A 20225-nucleotide genomic window follows, 5' to 3' on the forward strand; every position below is an offset into this window, starting at 1 on the left:
ATCATTAGCAAAGGTGTCATCAACAATGCTATCAAGTGGTCGGATAGTCTAATGGACAAAGTATCTGACTTCAGTACATTGTGTGATGTTATCAGAAGGCTGCAGGTTCGAGTCTTGCTGTGTAAGGGACCTCGGCATACTCCCTTTTGTTGTGGGCTTCCTTTTCCTGAAAAGGCAATTTTTGCACTGGGGAGGCGGTGGTGGGGGCTCCCTCTACCTTGTGTAGGGGGAGACCAGGTCTTGGTTTCCTCTGTTCCACCTCCCTCACAAAATTCCTAAAAAGTTAGCTTTTGTGAGGTGAGTGTTGAGACCGGACTTTTTCTTGGAATTGCTGCACTTGCAGCAGCAAAATACAAAATACAGTGCTATCCAATGGCATTTACACAGCAACAATCTGCTCAATGATGCTAAGTTTCGATTCCACCATGGCCACTCAGCTCTTGACATCATTATAGCCTTGGGCCAAACATGAACATAAGAGCTGAACTCAAGGGGTGATGTGTGAGTGACTGACTGCCCTTGACATCAAGGCAGCATTTGACCGAGTGTGCCATTAAGGAACCCTAGCAAAGCTGGAGTCAATGGGAATCAGGGGGAAAACTGTCCACTGGTTGGAGTCATAACTAACACACAGGAAGATGCTTGTGGCTGTAGGAAGCCAATCATCTCAGTCCCAGGACATCACTGCATGAGTTCCTCAGGTTAGTGTCCTGGGCCCAACCATCTACGGCTGCTTCATCTGTGACCTTCCCTCCATTATAAGGTCAGAAGTGGAGATGTTTGCTGATGATTGCACAATATTTGGTACCATTTGCAGTTCCTTAGATACTGAAACAGTCCATATCCATATGAAGCAAGGCCTGGCAACATTGAGGTTTGAGCCTATTAAGTGGCAAGTAATATTCATGCTGCACAAGTGCCAGGTAATGCCCATGTCCAGCAAGAGAAAATCTGACCATTTCTCCTTGACATTGAATGATTTTCCCATCACTGAATTCCCCACTATCAACACCCTAGGGATTACCATTGACCAGAAACTGAACTGGACCAGCCACTTAAATATTATGCCTGTAAAAGCAGGTCAGAGGCTGGGAATTCTGTAGAGATTAACTCACCTCCTCACTCCAAAGCTTGTCCGCTACCTACAAGACAAATCAGGAGCATGACACCCTACTTGCCTGGATCTGTGCAGCTCCAACAACACACAAGAAGCTCGACACCATCCAGGACAAAACAGCCCGCTTGATCGGTACCCCATCCACCAACCTAAACATTCACTCCCTCCACCACTGACACACAAGTTTCAGCAATGTGTGTTGTTTTCAAGACGCATTGCAGCTACTCACCAAGGCTCCTTCCACAGCATCTTCCAAATCCGTGACCTCTACCACCTAGAAGGACAAGGGCAGCAGACACATGGGAACACCACCACCTGCAAGTTCCCCTCTAAGCCACACACCATAATGACTTGGAAATTTATCACAATTCCTTCACTGTCACTGGATCAAAATCCTGGAACTCCCTTCCTACCATTTAGACTGCAGTGATTCAAGAAGGCAGCTCACCACCACCTTCTCAAGGGCAATTAGGGATGGACAACAAATGCTTCATGGCCTTGCCATGAATGAATAAAAAAGCAAGAGGAATTGTTATCTCAGCAACACAGGGATTCATCACTTATCGTCATAGTTGTGATCCTGAAAAGTGTGAATTTAAGTGAAACAATGCTTTGTGAATCAGATTTGCCCATTACAACCAATGTAAAAAGTGGAGTTAGGTTCTTTTGGACATTTTTATAACTCAAAAAAGAAATAAGAAATGCCATTAGGTTGTTGTCAGTTTGGGTGAGCTTTATTGTTGGACTTGCTACCTGTGAATTTATCCCTGTCAGATCCTCACTCTGCTTTGGGGAAAATTCATTTTCCTTACTTCCAGACTGAATAAATAATCAGAGTAGAATGAGTTATTCACAGATGCTAACTCATTACTTAAATACTGTGCTTTTAAATCTCTGACCGTTGAATTCAATAAAAGAGTGAGGCTGATTTCATCAAGACAATTAAATTCTCCTCGTCATGGTCCTCTTTGGGATACCTCCTCAGTACGATATCCCAGAGATCGGAAGTTATGGGCCAATGTGAAAGTTCCTGGAAATTCAATTTGTGCTATATGTAATTTGCGTTTGGTTTGGCAGATTTAGGGTGAATTTTTAAAATGATTCGTTCATGTGATGTGGGCGTTGCTGGCTAGGCCAGCATTTACTGCCCATCCCTAATTACCCTTGAGAAGGTGAGCTGCCTTCTTGAACCGCTGCAGTCCATGTGGTGTAGGTATACCCACAGTGCTGTTAGGGAGGGAGTTCCAGGATTTTGACCCAGTGACAGTGAAGGAACAGCGATATATTTCCAAGTCAGGATGGTGAGTGACTTGGAGGGGAACTTCCGGGTGGTGGTGTTCCAGTGTATCAGCTCCCCTTGTCCTTCTAGATGGTAGTGGTCATAGGTTTGGAAGGTGCTGTCTAAGGATCCTTGGCAAATTCCTGCAGTGCATTTTGTAGATGGTACGCACTGCTGCTACTGTGGGTTGGCGGTGGAGGGAGTGAATGTTTGTGGCTGGGGTGCCAATCATTTGCACAGCTTTCTGGAAACTCCAGCTCACTGCATCTAGGTGGATTGTTATTTCATTTCATTTCATTTCTACAAGCAAAACTTCAGCAGCTTTTTCTAGAATGCACAAGCTGTTGATTCACTCAATCTATGTGCAGGATTCAAATAAAAATATATCAATGAATCTAAGGCACCATTGTGCTCCCAGGTATTTGGGACTTAATTTATTTGTTGGGCCTTTTGTCCTGTTACCTCAGGTCCGGAAGCGTGGAAAAGCTTGTAGAGCTGGGCTACGCGAAAATGATGCCCTGTTAACCATCAACGGGAGATCTTGCACTGGAATATCACATGCGGATGCCATGAACATCATTGATTCTTCGAGTGGAACTCTGCACATCTGGGTCAAAAGGTACCAGATAGGAACTCTTAAATATTGCATAAACTTGCTTTGAAATCCCTTGCGTTTAGACAGTCGAATTAAGATCTTTAAAGTGATAAAGGAATTCGATAGGCTAGGTGCAGGGAAACGGTTTCATCTAGTGAGTCAGTCCAGAACAAGCTCACTGCCTCCAGGCTATGGAGGTGAAAGATCAGCCACAGGCCCCTCTCTCGGTCTGTTCCTGCTTCTGTGCAGGTGCTGCAGTGAAGGCGGGCAGGAACTGTGATGCCTCGATGGTTGATCATCCTGAATGCCCACACTCACTGAGCAAGCCCCACAAACCAAAGGTGGCCATTTGGTTGACGTGTTACTTATCCTCTGGAAATATATTCTGTCCCTTTGGAACAGGGTGAAGGTATGTCTCTCCCAACCCCTTCCCAGTCCTATGTTCTCAGTGGGGGGAGAGACAGAGAATGGTCAATGCGGGATTGTTATGTGACCCTGAAACCTCCCCCCCACAATGCCTGCTGAACATGCAGCCTGTGAGGTTGCAGTGATCTTGTGGGAAAAAGGTCCATCTTGAGGTCAATTGTCCAGTTGCCATGTTTCTGATGCCAGTAACTTGAATCTGCTTCTAGAGTTTCCAGCAGTCCAGCACCCAGCAGCTTTCACTCGGAGCCCAGCCTACAGGTCACCTCCCCCTCTGCCCGGAGCCAGGAATCCTCAAAAGGCACTGCCCGAGTCCCCGAGCCCCGCAGTGTGGGCCAGAACCCAGAGAGCCGGGGGCAGAGGGGCAGCTACACATCCCCCCCAGACAGCGAGGCTTATTACGGAGAGACCGACAGCGACGCCGACTACACCGCCGGGGAGAAGCAGCGCAGGCAGAGGAGGAAATGTCCCGGTGCTGCCCCCCGCCAGAATCTCAGCAACTCCTTCCCCAGCTCGGCCGATGAAGCTTCCGAACTGAGCGAGTACGACAGCGCCCCCGAGCCCCCCCGAGCCCCTTCAGCCCGCACTGAGACCCCGCTGAGCGCCCCCGGAGCCTCCACCTTCACCTTCACCCAGCCGGACCCCAAAGCTCAGCACCCGCTGGATCAGCGCAGCCTCCCCCCAGGGGCGGCCCCCAGGAGCAGGGAGATGATGTTCCAGCCCCGCAGGGTGGAAGCCAACATCAACATCTGGAAGCCGAGGGCGGAGGTGGCTTTTTACCCCAACCTCAAGCCCACGGAGAGCCCCAATCCGAACCCCAGCACCACTGATAACCCCAACCCCACCTACCCCATCACCTGGCCTGCCCAGCACAGCACCGAGGACACCGCCAACCGACAGGGCATCCTGGGCACGTCCGAGGCTGACAGCGGGTTCCAGGAGGTACCTGCCCACGCTGCCTCCCCAGAACAGAAACTGCTGCCGACCCGCAATCAACCCAACCTGAGAGAGACACAACTGGTGCCCATGGTGGGGCCCGTGAGCAACCCAGTGGATGAAATCCTGACCACCACTTACAAGGAGAAGGCCAAACAAGCCAGTAAGTATCATTTACCCTCGAACAGAACCTGAAATGATTTAAAAACTGAAGTCTGGGTCTGATACTCTGGGCTGTCTTTTCTGCAACTATTTAGGGATCATGAGATCATGTGGATTTAAAGAATGTGAGTTCAACTCTCAGAAAAGCCTGTCAGTTGCTATTTGTTATGTGATAGTCAGAGGAATCTCATTGTCAGATTTGACAAGACTTCAAACGCAGTTGTTTAAATACAGCAACTGTGATAACTCCACAGGCAGTTGACTATTTTTGGGTATGTAATCCTTTAAAGCTGGCTGAGTAAAGCAAAGTTCTAATTTACTGCTTCAAAACTAAACAATACTAAACTTTGAGAAGGGTAATACATGTGAAGAACCAAGCACATTTAGGTTTAATTAAAATTATGTGCTGTACCTTTAACAACACTTCCCAACGAGGTGTACAGGAAGTGAGCAGGGGTGCTTAGGAGGCAGATTTGGCTTCAAGAAGTGGGGAGAGAGAGATAGCAAGGTGAAATGCTTTGAGAGGACATTTCCATAGAGTTCAATGAGTGAAGGCCCCGCAAATGTTAGATTGGAACAAGGGAATGGCCAGAGTCAGCTAATCAAAGGGCACAAACTGAGATTAAGGCTGGAGGACTTTGCAGTTAGAGTAGGGCAAGGCTGAAGAGAGATTTACAGACAAGGCAGAGGGTTTTGTCTAACCCTAGTGAACTGCTGGCGGTGATATTCTATTTAAACATTCAGTATTTAAAATTAAACATGCCATAAACCCCATATAAAGAAAAGAGTTGTCTGTTCATATTGGTTACTGGTATACTTTGCAGCTATGTTTCCATCATTCCCATCAGAAGTCAATTTATAGATCGGAACATTTTCGAGATTTGGACTCTTTACTAAACTCTGGTGGGAAAAGTATTTCGGTCAATGTCATCTCTGTCTGAGACCTTGCCACATCTCACTGTTTCATACTTGTATTAATCACTGCAAAGTTTATTTTTAAATAAGGTGCTTGTTTAAATAAATCTACTGAAGGCCGGGTGAATACAGACAGGTGCCACAACCCATCACACAACCATTTGGTATGTAGTTGGATAAAAATAGTCAAACTGACAGAAGTTGTTTTATCCATCCCATTGTCTGATTAGACAAGAGGCGTGAAAGACATTAGAGAGAGATTGACAGCAGTAAAAATTTGGTCACACTCCAGCCTCTGACAGACTCCAGTCTCTGTGTGGAACTGAAAGGCACTGATTAATAGTCCAAGGATTTGCAGAATGCAGAGATTTCAAACTCAGGAATCAGAAAAGAGTACCAACAAACATCACATTTATGCAGGTAATTGCATTAGTGTACATATACGTTTAAAATAATTGCTTAATTTCTGACAGAAATCCTACAACGAACTGATGTATTGTGTATATAACTAGAATTTATGCAACTGAAATTGATACCACATCCATAAATTCAGGAGAAGATCAAAGAACAGAATTTCAACACAATGTAATTTAACTTAATTTTTTTCCAATAGAGATGTGAAAAATTCAGTTTATTCTTGCAGGAACTTGACTGCAACAAGATTCACTGGAATTTTTTGTAAATCATTTATAATCACTTAAAAATGATAGGCAGGTTGTTTAAATAGTGTTAATCAGGCTGTAAAATGTTTGCTTTCAGATCAGTTATGTAGGAAACATATATTAAAATACTGCATTAAGTCTGCAAATATTCACTGCATGTATGGATAATAATCCTTCATACAACACAGTTAGTGTGGAAGTATGGGCACTTTCCACATGAAAATTAGTTACCTATACAAAATCTCGAATATGTGTTGTTATTTTAAATTCTTTTGGTGCAGTTTTCTCAGTGAGAATGCAAATAAAAGGAATGATTTCATTTTTATTTTCTGCCCCAGGACATGTTATTAATGCAGAATACTAGAGTTAGTGATATTTTCAATAATATGGGTCACCCAATCTTGTACAATGGTAGTGAAAGGCAGAGAATTCCTACAATGGCTTGGTATAGTGAGATGATTATTATTATCTTGGCATTGTTATAAATGAATCATTGATTTCACTACACTCAGGACAAAATAAACCTTCCACGTAAACACTTGTCCTTTTCAGTGCCAGAAGAGAGCAGGCTTCCATCAAAGATAAATTTTACAAGTGGCCTCTGTCTAAGCATTTCAACAATGCTGGTGAATTAGATAGGGAGCCTCTATTGCTCACTTGTTATTCCTTGTGGCTTTTTATATCAATGTTTTAGGAAGATCAAAACAGGGATTGCTCACAAAATGAAACAAGAAAATCATAAAATGGGGAGTGAAGATTATTGGGATTAAGAGTTCCTGTATTTTCCATATCACTTCAATGAACCTTAAAAATAAGGCTGCATGAACCTGTACAGAAGGGTTTTAATATCCTTGTGCTCTTCCACACATTAGTAATTAATTAAACACAATGGTCGGTCCCAAATACGTCAGCACCTAACTAAACAATAGGTTGTGCAATTCATTGAGGTTGTTATGTTCCCCTTTCTCAGACAGAAAAACAAAACTACCTCTTAATAAATCAGAGGGAAGGCATGTGCAACATTTTAAAGTATCTAATCAGAAATTTCAGCAGTATTCTTGGGATATGTGTGAGTAGCTGCTGGCTGGGCTACTAATGAATGATTTTACCTTGATCAGTTTAGAAGATTAATTGGTTACTTTTTAAAATGAAAAATAGCTGTCATAATTTTTACAATTCAATTTATAACTAGCATTGTTGCAAAAATCTATATAAATATACTGTGACTACACGATCAGGTCATAGGCTGGGAATTCTGTGGCTCGTAGCTCACCCCCTGACTTCCCAAAGCCTCTCTATCACTTACAAGACAGAAGACAGGAGTGTAATGAAATATTCTCCACTTGCTTGGATAAGTGTAGTTCCAACAATACTCTAAAAGTTTGACCCCATCCAGGACAAAGCAGCCCAATTGATCGGCACCCCATCCACCACCTTAAACATTCACTCCCTTCACCACCAGCACACAGTGGCAGCATATACTAGATGCACTCCAGCAACTCATCATGCCTCCTTCAACAACACCTTCAAAATCAGCAATCTCTACTACCTAGAAAGACAAGGGCAGCAGGTGCATGGAAACAGCACCACCTGTAAATTCCCCTCCAAATCACTCACCATCCTGACTTGGAAATATATCGCTGTTCCTTCACTGTTGCTGGGTCAAAATCCTGGAACTCCCTTCCTAACAGCATTGCAAAAATATCCAGACCACATGCACTGTAGTGGCTCAAGAAGGTGGCTTACCAAGGGTAACTAGGGAGGGGCAATAAATGCCAGTCTTGCCAGCAATCTCTACATCCCAAGAATGAATATTAAAAAAAACTAGCCAATTGCTCGCTGCATTTCACATAGGAAGTCATGATTAAGTGAGGTTCTTATGCTACAGGAATAGAGGGCAGGGAATAAATTGCTCACAAGTAATTCATCCCCATTTTAAAGTCAAACGCTCTGACCTTTCATAGTTCATTATGAATTGCTCTGTCCATATCTCTATGGGACACTTGTCCTGATGTAATTACACCCTCCTGCTAATGGTGGCTGAGCAGCACCTCTGCTGGGGGAATGTCAAATTGCAGCCCAACAAAGTTCATATCAGCAGGTTCCATTCTAAATGGGGATATTGGAATTATATTTGGAGAAATTCACATGCAGCCCATGCAGATGACAGATTTTGAATACAGTGTATGTACTTATAAAAAGTTCTGCCTCTGCCAGCCTTTCATCAGACTCCAGTTCCCACACTTAAAAATGTCACAGATGTAATATAAAAATAAAGAGCTAATTTCACAATGAGTTCCTCAGACAGAAATACATATCCAGTTACAGTTGGTCAGTATTTAACCCCCAAGCGGTAAATTTGCCTGTTTACATCACTTCACCAATATGGTACTTGTTGCTTTAAAGAGATAGACCAGGTAAAACACTGGATCTGAGCTCCACAATTTGGGTAGAGAGGTGGGATCTCCAAATATCATCCTGGCCAGTTCCCCAGCCCTACCAACCCTTTGAAACTGAGAGTCTCGAGGAGCAATGTCTCTTAGTTTTTGCGTTGTCCACTCGAGCCACTCTACTGCAGTCAGCTAATGGAGCAGAGATCACAGATCAAAGGATTGACCTGGTCTGTCTCACCTGTATCACACAATGTATTTCCTCAGGCAGATATGAGTAGGGCTGTTCTCATTAGAAAAGAGAAAGTTGAGAAGAGATCTAATAGAGGTGCTCAAAGTCATGAGGGGGCTGGAGATTGGATAGGGAAAACCTGTTCACATTGTTGGGAGGGTCGAAAGCCAGAGGACACCAATTTAAGGCGATTGGCAAAAGAACCAATGTGACAAGGTGAAAAAGGGGTGAGGATCAGGAATGCACCGTCCGAGAGTGTGATGGAGGTAGACTCAATTGTGGCTTTCAAAAATGAATTGGATCATTATCTGAAGAAAAAAATGCAGAGCTACGGGGAACAGGAAGGGGTGTAATACTAGCTGAGTTGCTCTTACAGAGAGCTGGCAGAGATACGATGGGCCCAATGGCCTCCTTCTCTGTTGTAACCAATCTATGATTCCCAATCTACGATAAATTATGTTGCTTTGCCATTCACAGTGTATGAAGGGGGTTATCCTTTCTCTTGCAAGTATTGTTCTAAATAACTGGATAGTGACGCAAAGATGATTTTGGAAGTGGATTCAGTTAATTGAGAGACATTTACATTTTGTATAAGCATGCCAGAACTTTGAATAATTTATCTTTTTTATGCTGAATGCAGGATGAAGGTTCAGACTGATGGAGAATGAGATTCCTCCTTTGTGTGCACTGCCAGTTATAATACACCCCTGGTTCAGCTAAGATGGAACTTGGTGTTGGTAATAACCACCACCAGCTCCTGCAATATCAACCCGGCTGCAGAAGAATGCTCCCATCAAGGGTCCACAGTCTCTAGCCATCAGGACATCCCAAAGCACTATACAGACAACTTCTGAAGTATAGTATATTATACTGTAGGAAACACTGCAGCCAATTTGTGCACGGCAAGCTCCCATAAACAGCAATGAGATAGTGCCTAGATAATCTGTAGTACTGATGCTGGTTGATCGATAAATGTTGATCAGGACACCAGGGAGATCTATCCAGCTATTCTTTGAATCAGTGTCATGTAATCTTTTGCATCCACCTTAGAGAGCAAACAGGTCCTCAGTTTAACATTTCATCTGAAAGACGGTATATCTGACAGTGCAGCACTCCGCTGTATACTCAGCCAAGGACTTTTGTTCTCAAAATCTCTGGAATGGGATTTGAACCCACAACCTTCAGACTCAGAGATCAGTGTGCTAGGGCTGAACTCCGTGCCAGTGTTGGTGCTCAGCACCAGTATCAAGGGAGCCTCAGTTCTCTTTTGAGCTTTGATTTGTCCTCTTGTGTTAATTCTCCAAAGGCTAAAGCTTATTTCAATCTTCTGTATCCCTTTCATCATAATTCTGGAAAGAGCCTGCCCACGACAAGTGGAAAACAGCGTTAGATCACAGCTTCCTGTATAAAATAAATTTGATTAATTCAGCCCTTTCTGAGCAGATGATTTCCATATCATTTTTCCAGTTCTCACAATAACCTGTGAGCTAAGAAACATTTTTCACTGAGTGCAGCAAAATATCAGTAGTGACTTTGGGATTTGCAGTTGTTTTGAACAAGGCAGGATAAGGAAAGTTCATCAATTAGCTAGGGATTTCTTTGTTTAACTTTCAACCTAGAATGTCTAATTCTCTTGTGTTTAAGGTAATGTTTGTACTTCCAGAAGGTGTGCCCATTTATTCTTCCCTGTGTTGTTTGAACAAGCAATAATTTGTGACAATCTTTTGTGTTCGGACTTTACAGAGCTTCATCGCAGTGAGAGCGTGCAGGAGAAGCAAGTGAAGGAAGCCAGAACAAAATGCAAGACCATTGCATCCCTCCTCACCTCAGCACCCAATCCTCACTCAAAGGGAGTTCTTATGTTTAAGAAACGCCGTCAAAGAGCAAAGAAATATACTCTCGTTAGTTATGGAAGTGTAGATGAGGAAAAGCAGAATATCGACGAGGACGGAGAATTGCTGCCAACCAGTGAGTCTGAATTTGATGAAGAGGTGTTTTCTGATGCAAAAAGCTTAACAAATCAGTCAACAGGATCAGATTGGGATGGTTCTTACCTGGACATTGAAAAGTCCAAAACTGAGCCCCAGGGTTTAACTGAAACCAAGGGGAAGGGGGTAATGCTATTTGAACATCAGAGACAACGAGCAGGGGAGTATATGGTGGAGGAGTCTCCTGTTCAGAGACAACACAATCTGCAAATGAAACCAAAGTCAGAGGCTGAAGTGAGGAACACCAAGTTGATGAATGGAGATGATACCTGCCCTAGAAATTCAAATGTATACGATGGGTCTCCTGTCTCTAATACTTTAAACAGCTATGCAGAAATGAACCTGTCCTCAAGGGTGCATGCAGACCCCAGTTTACAGGCGATGAGACCTAGTGAACAGCATCATTCACAACACTTTGTACAAGGTCCCTCCTTCCTGTCTGGTGTGACAAACAGGACTGCAAAACCATTTACTCCAGGGTTTCAGCAAAGTCAGGTGACTCCAGTGTACTCTGTCTCTGCTCCAGTTTTATTCAGGAAAACTGCAGCTCCTGCAATGTCTTGCAAACAAGATATTGGGAGAAACAAACATGCAATGCCTTTCACACCTCCATCAGAGGTAGTCTGTACGCCAACTGTGAATCCTATGACTCAACCTGTGACAGCAAAGAAAGCTGTAGCACCAAAGAGAATGGGGATTCCTTATTCATCAGCACCCACAGTAATGTCACCACCTCCACCCACAGTGATGTCACCACCTCCACCCGCAGTGCTGTCACCACCTCCACCCACAGTGATGTCATCTCTACCCACAATGATGTCACCATCTCTAGCCGCAGTGATGTCACCTCCTCCACCCGCAATGATGTCACCACCCCCACCCACAGCAATGTCACCTCCTCCGCCTGCAGTGATGTCACCACCTCCGCCCGCAGTGATGTCACCTCCTCCGCCTGCAGTGATGTCGCCTACTCCACCTGCAGTGATGTCACCGCCACCCGCTGTGATGTCACTTCCACCTGCTGTGATGTCACCGCCACCCACGGTAATGTCACCACTGCCTGCTATGATGTCACCGCTGCCTGCAGTGATGTCACCAGCGCCCACAGTGATTCCACCACCATCCACTGTGATGTCGCCACTGCCTGCAGTGATGTCACCACCCACAGTAGCAACATGTTCACTGCCTCTAGTGAATCCTTATTCGCCGCCTTTGGCTCCAGTCACCAGCACTGCTAAATTCCATGTTTTTCCAGCATTGCCCCCACAAAAAGAGGCTGAGCCCACTGCTGCTAATCGTGCAAACACTCAGGCTCCCTCCATTGGTAGCACCTCATCAACAGCTTGGTCAGCTAATCAGCAATCGGAGAACTTGGCTACGAGAGAACAAAGAATTTCAATCCCAGCCTCTAAAACGGGCATCTTGCAGGAAGCTCGTAGAAGGAGCACAAGGAAGCCAATGTTTACTAAGACAGAACAGGTCAAAACTTCACCAAACCCTGAGCTTCTTTCTTTGGTACAAAACTTGGATGAAAAGAAGCCAGATCATTTAGGGGCTGGATTTGAGTCAGGCCCTGAAGAAGACTTTTTGAGTCTTGGTGCTGAAGCCTCAAATTTTATGCAATCCCAGGCACGTAGGCAAAAGGTTCCCCCTCCTGTTGCACCAAAACCTTCCTTAAACTCCCAGTCAATTGGCAATGATTCTTCTCTTGTGAATGGAAACACTACATCAGGGACACTGAAACTGAAAGGGAAGGGGGCTGAACTCTTCGCTAAAAGGCAAAGCCGTATGGATAAGTTTATTGTGGATTCGGTACCTGTGTATACCTCACAGGCAAGAGGACCATCTCCCACTCCTTCACTTCCCTCTACATGGAAATATTCTCCTAATATTAGGGCTCCACCTCCTATTGGTTACAACCCCATGCATTCCCCATCATACCCACCAGCAGCTAGCAGATCGCACGGAGTGACATCAACCACTAAGACCGAAAGAAAGTGGAAACCAGCAGGGAACCAAAAGGTGGGAATACAAGCCATTGATTTCATGAGGCACCAGCCATATCAATTAAACCCAGCCATGTTCAGCTTTGATGAATCCAACTTGGGGACACAGAGCTTACCAAGAAGTGCTCCACCTAGGCAACTTGGCCAACAATCCTTCATCTCGACAAAACATGTTCCTGTGAAGACAAGAGCCTGTGAAATTCGACGTTTTTCAACCCCATTACCTACTGTGACTCCCACTGTCATTGCCCCAAGGTCAGCTACGACTCTTGCTGAGCCAGTGTGGATGTCTGCACCTCCTTCCCCACCACCAGCACTGGTCAAAATATCCACTGTCAATTTGCCGGCTCCTCAAACTACCAAACAAAATGGGAAGGCACTAGAAGGAAGCCAGGAAGTAACCTCTGAACCAACAGCGCTTCATTTCTCATCTAAGGAAGGTATTCAAATGCAAAAGAAAACATCGCATTACGTCCCCAGACCAAAATTCTCAGCTGTAAGAGGCGGAATGAATCCTCACACGTGGAGACCTGGGTCATTCTAGGAATAAAATATGTTTACAGTCACCTTGATTCTTAGTGGACAGTAGAAGATTCTTCGACATAAAGAGGACTTTGTACCTTAAAAGTGAAGAAAGAACTTGTATTCATGTGGTGCTATTCATGACCTCAGGATGCCCCAAAATGCCTTACAGCCAGTGAAGTACTTTTTGAATTGTAGTCACTGTTGTCATAGAAGAAACACTGCAACCAATTTGCACACAGCAAGCTTCAAACAACAATGGAATAAATGGTGTTGGTTGAGGGATAAATCTTGGCCAGGACATTGGGTCAGTTCCCCTGCTCCTTCTTTGATGTTGGGATGTTTTACTCAAGAAGGCTTTGGTTTCATGCCTCATCTGAACGACAGCATCTTCAGTGCATCAGCCTGGAGTCAGTGCTCAAGTCTCCTGAAGTGAGACTTGAATCCACAACTCTTCTGAGTTCGATGCAAGAGTGCTATGCACCGAGGCACAACTGATACTAATAAAATGCAGTAGTAAATTTGAGCACTTTATTCACAAACATGAAGTCAGGCGAAGAGTTTATTCATTTGCTTCTGAGTCATGAAGAAATACAGCTTGTAACATTTACACTTTTTTTTGCATGACATGGAGCATCGTGCCTCTCTTTTTAAAATACATTGGAATGAGTTGATGTCATGTTGAGGCCTCCCAATGCATTGTAATTATTTACTAGAATCTTCCACAGGTTTCTGATTAATAAAAGTTTGACATCTAAAGTTGAATAGAATTAGGAGGTCACTGTTTAAAAATAAGGGGTCACCCATTTAGGAGGATGAGGAGAAACATTTTCTCTCAGAGGTTGGTGAATTTCTTCCTCAAAGAAGCAGAGTCTTTGAACATTTTTAAGGCAGAGCTAGATAGATTCCTGATAAACAAGGGGATGAAAGATTATCAGGGGGAGGTGGGAAAGTGGAGTTCAGGTTGCAATCAGATCAGCCATGATCTTATTGAATGGCAGAACAGGCTCGAGGGGCCGAGTGGCCTACTCCTGCTCCTAACTTGTATGTTAGAATTGAACCTGACACAAACAGTGACATCATCCTTCCCATAATATCTTATTGGTAGAACAGGAAATACATCCTCCTGCTTTGCTATTGGCTGGATTGCTACCTAACATAACAGTGTTGCTTTCTCTTTGAAGGATCCTGTTTAAAGACACATTCAATCCATTATTCTATTGTGTGACATGTATTAAATAAGCTTTAAATGTTAAAACTGAACTCGAATACAAAACTGCCAAAGAAATGCAAAATGACTTCAAGACTTGGAGGAATTCTTGAATTTGAATTGTTCATGACAGCTGTCCCCGAGTTTCAACTCACATTAAAATGTTCCAATGTATGAGTTATAAATGATCATACTAATAATTCTAGGCATCCAGCATTAGCGTTGGAATATTAATATTGTCATGTAGCTTGCTGCAGTGGTGATAATGATTTGGTGAAAAATAATCGTAATCTCTTGGAGACTCAAAACAAAATGAGGATAAAATAGTGACAAGTTGGTATCTGGAAGCAGTGGGATTCTGCTTCCTTGGGGCAGGTGCATCTGTCGTGAGGCAAAAAGATCCATTATTCCAAGCACTAACTATAGCTCAGCTGATTGTCCACTTAGTCTCCTGTTTCCAATGTCTAATCTTTCACTTGAGTAGCCAAAGTGGGAAAACAGTGACTGCATTGACAATGATTTACCATCATCCTTTACAAGCAGAATTAGATATGTATTTATTAATTGTGCTAATGACGTTTAGTGCTGACTACTGCATTATTTTAAGACACGCGCAGGATGCCCATTGTGGGCATCTCTTGATGCTGTCGCATTGGAGCGACGACCACCATTGGACTCTTGGCCATCTGAGGCAGATCTAACATGGAGCTGGTTAACAGTGCAATGCATTTCAAATGTAAACTCCACCATGTCAAAGGACAGAAGTCACTTCAGTGCATAAAGTGTTTTGGGGCATTTCAGTGGGAAAAAATGCTAGATTAATACAAGTGTGTTATTTATTAAAACAAAATGATTTGTCCTGAATTATCTTCAGGAGTGGCCTTAGTTTTGTTCAAATATTAAATATCAACTGCAGATCTTCTTAGAAGATAATGAACTCGCTCTTAAAAACTTTTGCTTTCTGAGAAGTTGGAAATACAGTAGGAGTGCAATATGAACCATTGTAGGATGAATGACAAAAACTGATGATTGTGTACTTTCTATGTTCCTGGGTGTTAACAATTAAGATGAACAAGGTATATGTGGATACAATGAGAGGTAATTAGTAGCAACGAACAGAAATGGTGGGATTGACTGGAAATGTCAAGAAGATTGGATCAGATGAGACTTGTTTTCTGTATGTGGTGAAGGAAGCAGAGTAAATGAAGCTAGGGGTGACCTCAATGATCTGTGCTGGTTTAAGATATAACGTCTAAAGTTGCGAGGGTAAATAATTTGCAATATTTTCTTCACAGTATAGTTATGACCTATTGACCAACACTGAGCTCCTGGGCAATTATTTAAATTCAGTAGTGAAAATCTTTATTTTTATTTGAAGTGTTACGACTGGGATGGGAGGAGTGCACAGTTTATCTAGCCCCACTACTCCACAGGTTGTACCGTTAGTGTAAATGTTTAATTCACTTACCAAAATGGCCAATTGTTTACCTTCACTACTGTTAGACCCAGAATAAAACAGATTTTAACCAGGCTTCTTTCAATAAACTCAGAATGATTGTTTTATTATAGAACAAAATTTATTTTTTAAAACATGTTGCAAGAACTGGTTAAAACACAATTTATAATCTGGAAATGTAACTACCTATCCCTTTTAAAATTCCCTAGTGCGCGCACGCATGCACACAAACACACACACACACACAAACAAAGGACAAACAATAAGGGTCTCTGCAGAGATGAGCAGCTGAAGAAAAAAATTAATAAAAGGATAAAGTTCACAGGGGTTTAATGCTGTAATTCTGGTGCTCCCTTATGTGAGGATGGGTCACTGGTCCCAGTAGATGTTTGGAGGTTCTCACCAATGGAGCTTCAGGTTGGAGGAAAATAGAGCTGGATCAATCCTTCTCGTCTCAGCCTCTTGGGTTTACAAATACAGTCAAGTTCCGCTGGGATGAGGATTCCTAACTGGATACTAATAACCACACTGTATTTCAGGCAAGGCAAGGAGAGCATGAGCTGGGCAGCTTTCCCCCTCTCAGTTCATTCCCAAATGACTTCAAAAAACCAAGTTCAAAACATAACTCATCTCTGTCAGGTGATTTCCAGTAAATCACTAAGGCCTTTGCCTTTAGGACAATTCTCTTTTCCAATTAAAGAGATTGCAGTTCAAATAGCTCTCCTCCACAATTGTCATGCTGGTCATTTATCTGATGTCATGTGATTCCTTGGAAAAGGCATGCTTGCTCCAGCCCAAGATGAACTTATGACTTTTTAAAAAAAATTCAGGTCAGCTCCCAAGTGTCCAAATAATGCAATGCCCTTCCAAATTATAAAAGAAAATATCATTCTTGTAGATATGGTTCAAACAGAAGTTTCACACAAAACTCCCAAGTGCCTTAAAAATTAATGTTTCCTAAGTATTAGTGTATCTGCTTTAGCAAAATATTTAGGTTTTTGAACTGAAAATGCCAAAATGACTTGTAATATTGATCCAAACTGAAGAGTTTGTATTTTTTTTGGTGTGTAAAGCTACTACAATTTGTAAAACCCTAAATCTAATAATATTCACCCCTCCATCACCACGATCCTGCATTTAGGTTTGAACAAACTGCACTCAAGATATTAACACATTTTTTATTCGCGCTGCTCATCCACTTTGCCCATTAGTCTGTGTGTAAAACCCTCAAAAATACATAAGCAGTAACAATTTTACCAAACTATCAAGTAATCCTAATTCAGGAGCAAAACACTTTGGATTCTGGAAATCGGAAATAAAAACAGAAAATGCTGCAAAATTTCAGCATCAGAGGGAGACCGAGTTAATCTTCAGGTTGATATTGTATCCCTGAAACAGACTTTGAAGTGAAGGTTCTGATGAATGCCTATTGACGAAAAACATTAAGTCAGTTTCTTTCTCCACAGATGCTGACTGTTTCCAGCGTTTTCTGTTTTTAATATGCAGGAATTACCGGGTAAAAACCCTTTCGCAGCCAGCAAGAATAGTGTTGTTCTGGGAGTACCTTTAGTATCACAGATTGCCAATGAAAGGGATGATGTGCATACCGCTCTTCATAGGCTCTAGGGCACATCAGACCAGTGTGGGTACAATAAACAAAGCAATGTGGCTTTGCACTTTACTGATAGGTGATAGATGTGCATTGTTTCTAATAGATGTAGCATTATTTTTGTTTTTGCAAACTATATGCGATTATATGAGTTTTAATGTTTAAACTGTGGTATGTATGCTGATGTAAAATAATAAAATGTGATTAATTGATACAAGTTGTGGGCTGTTCGGAGAGTGAAATGTGATCAGCAGATACATAAAGGGACATAACTGCGTCCCTGGGATAGACTTAGAGATGGGAGTTAATGGGAGTCACTTGGCTCCTGTTGAAGGAGCAGGATTGATGCCTGTTGAGGGATCATGTCTTATTGAAACATTGGTCCACAATTTTGTTCTGCACCGCACACAGTAATCTCCCCCGTAGCAGGATTGCCAACTCTCCAGGATTGGCCTGGAATCTCTGTGAATCGAAGATTAACCCCCAGGACACTGCTGCAAGCATTTCCTGAGAGAAAAATCTCATTAGGACATTAAAATATAGCGTGCTTGTTTCCTTTTCTTTGAGCGGTTTTGTTTATTAGTATGAAAGATGAAGGGGGAAAGGCAATTTAACCCAGCAGGGAATTGGGAGGCAGGAGGTCAGGCGATGAAACCTCCAGGAATAAATCCAACCAGAGTTGGCGACCCAATCCAATAGCTTTCCTTTAAGTCAGGTTGCTTTATTCATTCATGGGATCTGGATGTCACTGGCAAGGCCAGAATTTATTGCCCATTCCTAGTTACCCTGAGAAGGTGGTAATGGCCTTCTTAATCCACTTTAACAGTTTGATACAATTCAGTGGCTTGCCTAGATCATTTCAGTGAGCAATGTTAGTGCAGGACCGGAATCACATATAGGCCATTAATGAACCAGTTAGGTTTTAAAACCATCTGATTTCTTCATGGTCCCTTTAACACAGACTATATTTGTTATTCTCTAATATTTTTCCACTGAATTAAAATTCTCAAGCTGTCCTGGTGGGATTTGAGTTCATGGTCCTTGGATTACAAGTCCAGTGTCATAACATATATTACTGCATCATCAATCAGGCGAGGTTGCAATGGAGGTCCCTCACAGACGAGTTGTGGATGGAGTCTGGTTGCAGCAGCTTGCAGCTTTTAATGATCTGTTCTGCCTTTTCTTAGTCATTACTGCCAATTATGAGGTGACCAAGAGCCCTGGTATTGGTTCTCTGAACAGCTGCCTCAGAGAAGGGAGGAAGACTGGAGGGAGAATTGACATGTACCACTCCATATCTCTGAGCAACTGGCACCATTCCTTCTGGCCTGCGAGCAAGGTAAAGGCAGAAATATAAGTCACTAAGACAGGGGGCAGAATAAAAAATAGGAGCAACTATGGGGAGGACTGAAATCTATTGACAAAGAACACAAGGCTTATCAACTGGGCAGTTGTAATGAATGCTGTCATTGATTGCAGGCTTATCACTGAGTTGGTTGAGCAGGAATTCTGACACTCGGCAGCCTGAGCTGTAAGTGCCAATGGAAATGGCTTTCCTCAGTTGGCGGTGCACAGTGAGACACTGTACCATTAGACACTGCACCGTGTGACACAGCACCGTGGCACAACAGAGTGTGACACAGCACAACGTGACACTGTACCGTGAGACACTACACCGTGAGACAGCTTCATGACACAAGACACAAGAGTATGACACAGCACAGTGTGATACTGAACCGTGAGATACTGCATCATGAGACACAGCTTCGTGAGACAGCACAGTGTGATACTGCACCGTGTGCCACAGCATTGCGACACAACACCGTATGACAATGCATCATGACACATCATGTGACATCACACCATGTGAGAGAGCGCTGTGTGATACTGCACCATGAGAAAGAGCGCCGTGTGAAAGAGCGCCGTGAGAAAGAGCGCCGTGAGAAAGAGCACCGTGAGAAAGAGCGCCGTGTGATGCTGCACCATATGACATGCGCCATGTGAAAGAGTGCTGAGTGACACTGCGCCTTGCACCATGTGATACTGCATTGTGTGGAAGAGCATTGTGTGACAGTGCACCATGACAAATGCACCATGTGACAGAGTGACGTGTGACAGTGCACCATGTGAAATGCACCATGTGACAGAGTGACGTGTGACAGTGCACCATGTAACACAGCACCATCTGAAAAAGCACCATGTGACACTGCGCCATGTACCATGTGATATTGCATTGTGTGGAAGAGCATTGTGTGACAGTGTACCGTGTGACAGTGTGCTGTGTGATTCAACGTGAAAGAGCGCCGTGTGACACTGCACCGTCCAAAAGACCAAAGTGTGACACTGCGCCATGTGCTATTGCGCCATGAAACACTGCGCCATGTGAAATGCATCATCTGACAAGCACCATGTGACAGGGCAGTTTGTGACAGTGCACCATGAGAGACTGCACCATCTGAAATAGCTCCATGCGACACTGCACCATGTGACAGAGCGCCACGTGACCCTGCGCCACGGGAACCAGTGCCACGTGACCTTGCGCCAGGGGAACGAGCGCCACGTGACCCTGCGCCACGTGACCCTGCACCACGGGAACGAGCGCCACGTGACCCTGTGCCACGGGAACGAGCTCCACGTGACCCTGCGCCACGGGAACGAGCGCCATGTGACCCTGCGCCACGGGAACGAGCACCACGTGACCCTGCGCCACGGGAACGAGTGCC

General features: G+C 43.6%; 2 protein-coding genes across 2 annotated transcripts in view; both read left to right on the top strand.

Annotated features, from left to right (window-relative positions):
- LOC144668643 (synaptopodin 2-like protein) overlaps positions 1–17719 on the top strand; it is a 33818-nt gene extending 16099 nt beyond the window's left edge. Inside the window, exons 2-4 of the mRNA XM_078530902.1 lie at positions 2864–3015; positions 3624–4513; positions 10455–17719. Of these exons, the coding sequence (XP_078387028.1) occupies positions 2864–3015; positions 3624–4513; positions 10455–13249 (3837 nt within the window). The 3' untranslated portion in view covers positions 13250–17719. The remainder of the gene's footprint in view (positions 1–2863; positions 3016–3623; positions 4514–10454) is intronic.
- Positions 17720–18816: 1097 nt separating this feature from the next.
- myoz1a (myozenin 1a) overlaps positions 18817–20225 on the top strand; it is a 47209-nt gene continuing 45800 nt past the window's right edge. The window contains exon 1 of the mRNA XM_078530901.1: positions 18817–18841. The gene's annotated coding sequence lies outside the window, so the exon portion shown is untranslated. The remainder of the gene's footprint in view (positions 18842–20225) is intronic.

This window comes from Cetorhinus maximus, chromosome 27 (genome assembly GCF_964194155.1).
Source record: "Cetorhinus maximus chromosome 27, sCetMax3.hap1.1, whole genome shotgun sequence".
NCBI classification, from domain to species: Eukaryota; Metazoa; Chordata; class Chondrichthyes; order Lamniformes; family Cetorhinidae; genus Cetorhinus; species Cetorhinus maximus.